Genomic DNA, 7605 nt, shown 5'->3' with positions numbered 1-7605 from the left:
ACAGCTGGAATAGCTGCACAGTTATATACTTTCTTTAAACAGTTTAAAAATATTTGTTGAAAATTAAAAAAAGCAGGAAGCTTGGTGTGAAAATAATAGTGTGGACTTAATCCCAAACTCTGCTTAATATTACTTTCTCCAAAGTTACCAAGGAGATAAAAAAAGTACCCATGTATGATGTGTAAACATCTATAACATTTCACTTATTTTACAGCTGAATCCGGTCATTCATAACATGATGAAATATTCAAGCATCTGCATTCAAATACTTCCTTCAGGAAGCTTACAGCATCTGATGGCCCAATTCTATAATTATCTACGTAAATAGAAAAACCTCAATCCAAGTAAAGAAAATGAATATTTTAATGTAGCAGCCAGCTCAAAGACTGTTTTGTGGTATCCATAACAAAAAAGAGAAATCCCTCTGAAATTTAGGAAATTCAGATTTTACTCCCTCTGAACTGACTCACTAACCGATTTATGTGACATCCTTGTTAAGAAACTTACAGAGCTGAGGCTGCTGAAGTTAGCGAGAAATTGTCATTTTTTTCCTAAATTAATTTATTGACTTGATTATATGTCATCATGTTGTTTTTGATTCCCAGCAACCACATAGATTGATCTTCTCCAAGATGATCTATCCCTAAACTGGCCTTTCAAGTAATTTGTTGATTTAAGCTTTACATAAAGATTGGGTCTGTGGTTGAAATGAGACATCTTTCTAAGATTATGCAATCTGAATCTGAGAGAAAGAACAAAGCAGATTTTGACAAGTTAGCAGTACTTCAATTGAGACTGAGAAGAAGATAGAACAGATGGCTTTGTTCCATAAGAAATCCTATAGTATTAATGCAGGGGTCATCAACCTTTTAGAATTACTTGACATATTGTAAGAGCATGTCACACACATACATATACACCCCTGGAAAAAAAGGCTGTCATGAAGGGGGTGTTGTCTATTTATTAAATAGCTGCCACTACTATAAGTTAGTAAAAAAAATGTAAAACTGTGAGGTTTTTTTTTTCTTGCTATCCTCTATAAGACTCCAGAATATTTGGGGGGGGGTTCTGGATACGTAGGCACATTTACAGACCCCCCCACTGGATTGTAATAGTTCACCATTTGTTTTTGAAGAATTCCTCTTCACAGCTAAGGTAATGTACATTTTCCAGTTTCTGAGCCAGTAAAAGAAAACCATGTTGGGATAACTTGTGCTGCCCTGACAACCAAGTTCTAAACTACCTCAATAACAGGCTGACAAATGGTCTTGTGCTTACCGATTTATTGCATGACAATTTAAGGGCAGTGCTTGGTAGATTTTTCCAGGGTTTGTTTCCTCAGCATCACAACCAGTGGCAATAAACACTACTAATCCCTCTCCTCGAAGAATGGTAGGACTACCTTGGATGGATATGGGCACACAGCTGGAATCCAAGCATTAGCCGCCTTTCAAATTATCCAAGTGAGAGATGCCCCAGTAAGTTATCACTACAGTTAATTCTGAACCCAATTATTTTCTTCTGGAAGTATAGCAGAACTATATTAAAAAAATAACCTCGATGGCAGGTAGAAGGGATGCAGAATGAAACAGGAGGACCTTGAATGATGCACTGAGAGAAGTTTTTATCACTTTGCCCATGATTCTCCAATCTTTAACCTTGAGAGAGATTTTTCAGTCTTCCAGAAAATTACTACAATGTTGTCAAGTTCATTGGTCTTGCTGTCACTTGGGCTAGAAGAAAAATTGGCAGAACTCTTATTTGTTTCATCCCAGGTCTCAGGTATCCCAGACTGATTGAGAGCTGCAGAAAATCTTTAAAAGACACCTGTGGGATAGATTGTATCTCTGCAGGGACTGAGCAGTCCAAAACAATGGAATGACTTGTACTGTACTCACTGACTGACTGATTGAAAGCATATGGTGAAAAGGCTTATAAAGGCCTATAAAGGACATTTCCCTGCCCCCATAATTGGCATGATAGACAAGACCAGGGCTGGATTTGAATAAATAATCTCAACATGAATATTGAAGTTTCCCAGCATAGTTCTCTTTGGATCTCCAAAATCAGTTTAGAATTTGTCCTGGTCAGCTTAACCATGTGATTTGTTGGAGAAGATTCCCTGCTACTCTGCCAGCTTCTATGGGTGCTGCATCTAATATCTGACTGGCAGACCAGGATTAGGTCTGTTCACCCAGTCAAGCCTCATCCCTTTTCTCCATTAAGGTTTCATGGATGTGTTCTGTTTATTTTGGACTGAACTGGCATTGATTTTAATGACTTGTCCTATTTAACATCAGTGATAGCATTACTTCAGAACTCAAATCTGTTTTGCGAGAAAGAAATGAACTTTCAAAACAAACTAATTAAATCTGCTAATAAGATACAACATATTTTTATAAATATTATCCTGTGTAGTCTTCTTTATACAAATGTAGATGATACACATATAGATCATTCTCAATTTACAACCATCAGTTTAGTGACTGTTTGAAGTTACAACAGCACTGGAAAAAGTGACTTATGACTGTTTTTCACACTTATGATCATTGTAGCATCCCCTGGTCATGTGATCAAAATTCAGATACTTAGCAATTGGCATGTGTTTATGACAGTTGAGTGTCCTGGGGTAATGTGATCACCTTTTGTGACATTCTGACAAGCAAAGTCAATGGGGAAGCCAGATTAATTTAACAACTGTGTTACTAATTTAACAACTGCAGTGATTCATTTAACAAGAATGACAAGAAAGGTCATACATTGAGGCAAAACTCACTTAGCAACTGTCAGGCTTAGCGACACAAATTTTGGGCTCAATTGTGGTCATACGTTGAGCACTACCTGTATACATAAATATCAATAACACAATCTATGCATTTCTGTTACTAAATAATGTGTTTGACATTCAAACTGCTTAAACAAAACAGAAACATCATCACTGTCATGTCTGGATTTATCTATTACACTAAGTTTATTATATAAACCACAATTTGCTAGGGTTCACATTATATTCTAAACTATTATCCATAATATAAACAAAAACAAGTACCTTAATACAGATGCTAACCTAAAAACAAATTAGTTATATAATGAGGTGTGGGAATCCACTTTCTGTATTTAAGTTAGCAATGCATTACCATTGGATAAATACAAGCCTTATTGTCAACGCTGTGACAATGGATGTTCCTGCTCTGACAACTGATGGAAATTGCAGCCATTTTTACTTTGCTTTTAACATGCTTTTTCTTCTGTTTAGAAATCAGGTGTTGAAGGGGGGATGGGGTGAATGCTTGAGCTCAGCTAGCCATTATAATAATGCAGCTTTGTGGGAACTCAAGGACACAAACCAATAACATTTTGGTGGGCTGAGGAGCTGGGGAGAGAGCCAGTGCTCCAGGCTAATTGGAGTCTGCTTCGCGGGGGTGGGACTTGCAACTTGTTACTTTGTATCTGGGGGAAGGGAATCTAATTTTGGGTTCAACTATATAGTGCCGATACTTTGTTTCCTGAATAAAATGTTCTCTAAGGAAGAATTCTTGCCTTAAAGTTCTTTAATGGGTTTTATCTATCAGAATCATGACATTTATTCTGTTCTTCTAAATTCTAATCTTATAAATTCTCTCTCCCACTTGTTCATCACTAAAGAACATGTCTTAGAATAATCAAATTCCAGAAAATATAATTTCAGCCAAAGAATTTCAAAGCCCAATATCACATATTTGGAAGACAGAACTTTAATGGAATGCACCTATTGAATGTTTCCATTTCTTAAGTGCAAGCCTCAGAATGTTTTGATCATGTTGAAAATAAAAATTGCTTCTCCATCACCTTTTTTTTCTTTTAAAAGGCTCATTTTACTACAAAGCCAACATTGGTCCTCAGAGAGGAAATCTAATCTCATCAGCCATGCCAGATAACCTATCAGTTTAATGAACATGATTCCTGTTTCCTGATTAGTGAAAGTAAGCATATTATATACATCTTTTATGTTCTAAAAGTATGACAGCAAAAATAGTGAAGAATCTTATATTTAAAGCCAATGTTCTACAGACTATACATGCATTTGATAAAGCAACTTCAATAAAACAAATTTGTTAGAAGTGGCATAATGTCCCTGGACACATTTAAAAGGGGGAAGAATACTGTGTAGTTCATATGGTCATGACTGAATGTTAATTTATACAGAATATATATTCCTTTGCAGGGGAAAGTTAATAGTTCAAGAGACCAGCTCTCCAAAACCAGCATACAAGTTTCTTTATGCTGGCAATTTTAGTCCACATTAATAGCTTTTATTATGTGACAAGCAAAGATAGCTGTATCCGACATTTTAAATTAAAAACCCCCAAATCTGCATAGGCAATACCTTCATTAGAATAAACAAGAGAGCAGGAAACAGTAGGTACATTGTCAAGTTCGCAAGGATTCTGTAAGGTTAAAATAGTAAACAGAAAAACACTGGGTGGAGTTCAGAACTACACGATCCTCCTCCTGAGCAGAAACAAACTAGAAAACTGTTTGGCAACTATTTACAGGCACCAAATCAATACATTATTTCCTATACTGTAAAGAATTTGGATTTCGATTATGCAGGTCTCTGAAGTCAGGCTATCTTAACACTACCACAGAATTACTGCGAACTATAATACTAAATATAATAATAAGTCTGGGGGCTCGCTTATGGTACAAGTTGTGCGAACTCAGAAGCGGATTAAATAAACCTTGGTTCAGCTAAACAAGAGCAACAGCATTATGCGAACATGGCCAAAAGGTAAAACGTGAGACAGAATAAAGGGCATTAAAGAAACCATAAAACAGAGTTTGCTGCCACATCACTCACGCCTAAGGAAGCGGAATGTAATGGGGACTATTGCCGGGGCCAATGTCAATCATATGACGGAAGCGGAGGCGTGAGACTTGCCGTCCTCCCATCCTCCGCCCTCCCCCTAAGTGACCACGACGCCAGTGAAAGCTTTTGCCACGACAATAGAGCTCGTCTCCGGCTTCAAGCTCACCAAACCCCGCCTCCTGGCTTCAAGCCAATAGCGTTCGGTGTCCGTTCCGCTAAAGCATGACGTGGCTACATTCCGGAGTCATCACCCCCTCCCCTCAGTTAGTGGGAGAAAACGAAGCTGGAGCTGTGGGTTCCTCCTTCTGCCTGGTTATTGGTTAATCTAAGCTGAGGGGGCGGAGGTCTGAAGGAGCTCTTGATGGGTTGGTGTGAGAAGAAGGAAAAAGAGGAGCCGAGCTGATTTAGACGGGTTGTAAAAGGGGCTGCCTGACGCAACTGAGTGGCCGGCGAAACAGGCGAGGTTTGCTGTTTTCCTATAGCCAGCGTGGGGGCGAGCTATGAAAAAGGGAGGGCGAGTTGCATTTTTAAAAATTGAACATTTACATTGGGGAAAAGAGCCATATCGTCTGGAATTATTGTTCATTTGTATTAAGCCTGCTGAATTATACTGTAATTGTGTTACGTTTCTAATTCTTATGAATGCTATTTAAAAGTTGCTGTTTAAAACCAAGCTCCTGTGGTTATGCCGGTTAATAACTTAAGTTATTACATGGCATCGTGCATTCTAACCTAAGGAAAAGATGACTGATCCTGATGGATGTGTATTTCTTAAACATTGCCACAAATGTCATCTTTATAAATAAGTATATAAGTCAATGCAATTCTACCTGAGTGTACGGTGCACTCAATACAACTAGGATAGCATAGAACTTACACAGGATCACACTGATGCAGCACACCTGAGTTTAACCCTGTTAAACATTATATGCACAAATGTTGCAAAGTCAGATCATTTGAATGCTTCTACTCAGCCAGGGGCAAATGCACAAGTAATCATTTCAGTGGATCTGTGAATTACAACAAAACATCCAGAATATTTTTATATTATTTGTCAAAAAAAAAAGTGCAGTAGAATCTCTCCCATTTTTACATAGGTAAAAATGTGAAAGAGAAGGATACTACCATAACCATTGCAGAGGTAATAGCATTTGGGGTGAAAAAGATTACATATTGGGCTGTCAGATAATCGTGCCATATATATGTAAAATTGTGTTCAGTTTGCTTTATTAAAAATGAATGAACATATTCATGCTAGTGACAAAGAGAAATCACTAAACTGCCAGTGCTTATATCTTGACTCATGGATGGTCTGCATGGCCATGTCTTTTTTCGTATCTTTTGCTTATGGGTCATTTTTTCATTTTTGTTTGTTCTGAATTGGGATAAAATAAAATTCTGTGTACAAATATAAGCCTTTGAAAAATCTATTGTTGCTCTGGCTGAGATTTGAGAAATTGTATAGAATCCTATACACTCCATTAACTTAATGATCATTGGTACCATTTTGGACAGTGCTCACCATCTCTTGGAGAGAAAGGAATCCATTCTCCAGCAGATGGTTGGCACTGACAGAACTAAAGCAAACAATAGTGGAATTCATAAGTTAAATTCATACATTCATAATAATCACTAGATTTATATTCTGTCTTTATTTTGTACAATTCAGTGTACAATTTTTGAATTTATATTTAAATTCATAGCTTCTGTTCTTGTTTGATCATATTTGGACTCAGATACCTGTTATCAGATACCTATTATCTACTGCTCCAAAAGACCATATCGTACAGTTTTAATGCCTCTCATTTTATGTATTGGGTAAGATCAAGAAAATAAGTATTGGGTGCTTGCAGAAGACTGCAGCTTGTGCTTGTCTTACAGTTCTATATCAGAACCACATTTCATGTTAAATCGGGCACTGAAATTAAATAGGGAGTACTAGGAAGAAGTTATTCACAGAAATATAGGAACCACACAGAAGAAAAAAATCTCTGTGAGGACTTTTCCCCCTGTAGACTATTTTTAATATTCTTGTTGCGTAACAGGAGTAGAGGAGACCTGGATGTGTATTGCAGTGTTCATGCTGCCATCCAGCATGCCTAATTTTTTTTCTCAAAGTTCATGAAAGTTAACTCCAGAAATAAATGCTGGATAAAATGCAGACAACTCTCAGGCACAATGAGCTTCATAAATACATTTTTCTCTCTTATGCAGGATCATGGACAGCAACATCAATATCCATGTGCTCCGGCATTGCTTGGCTGAAGCAGGACAAAGTCACCTTCTTCAATTTTGGGAGGAATTAAATGAACTAGAAAAACAAGAACTATATAAAGAATTAAACACCATGGATCTCAAGGAGTTGGATCAGGCTTTCAAAAAAGCCATGTTAGATAGTGGCCATTTACCAGGGGAGGAAAGCATGGATGCAAAGATGGAACCTGTGCCACGTGAGGTCCTTGGGAGTACAACACGGGACCAAGCTCAGTTGCCAGTATGGGAGGAAGAAGGTAGGTATAAGGATCCAACCGGATACATAGGATAGTTTTAAGAAAGTAAACCTGCAGCATGACATGACATTGTCTAGACTAGAGCAGACTTCCCCAATCAGCTGCTCTCCAGATGTTTTAGTCTATCACCTATGGAGAAAACCAATTTGCAGAAGGCTGGCCTAGATAAACAAAAACTAAAGTAGGCTCTCTCCTAGTCCAGTTTAGTCAGGAGCTCCAAGGACCACCTCATTTCAACCCTGAGCT

General features: G+C 37.7%; 1 protein-coding gene across 2 annotated transcripts in view; it reads left to right on the top strand.

Moving 5' to 3' along the window:
• The first annotated feature begins 5191 nt into the window (after positions 1-5191).
• Positions 5192-7605, top strand: part of UAP1 (UDP-N-acetylglucosamine pyrophosphorylase 1) — a 30581-nt gene continuing 28167 nt past the window's right edge. The window contains exons 1-2 of one of the 2 annotated variants that reach the window (XM_015832014.2): positions 5192-5312; positions 7064-7359. In XM_015832014.2, the coding sequence (XP_015687500.1) occupies positions 7068-7359 (292 nt within the window). In that variant the 5' untranslated portion in view covers positions 5192-5312; positions 7064-7067. Of the gene's footprint in view, positions 5313-5972; positions 5991-7063; positions 7360-7605 lie in introns of those variants that run through there. The other variant, XM_015832015.1, reaches the window with a different exon arrangement.

The sequence above is a fragment of the Protobothrops mucrosquamatus genome, unplaced genomic scaffold (genome assembly GCF_001527695.2).
Source record: "Protobothrops mucrosquamatus isolate PMUCROS unplaced genomic scaffold, P.Mucros_1.0 scaffold_294, whole genome shotgun sequence".
Taxonomy (NCBI): domain Eukaryota; kingdom Metazoa; phylum Chordata; class Lepidosauria; order Squamata; family Viperidae; genus Protobothrops; species Protobothrops mucrosquamatus.
The sequence above is the reverse complement of the archived record's forward strand: the minus strand, read 5'-3'. Positions and strand labels throughout refer to the sequence as shown.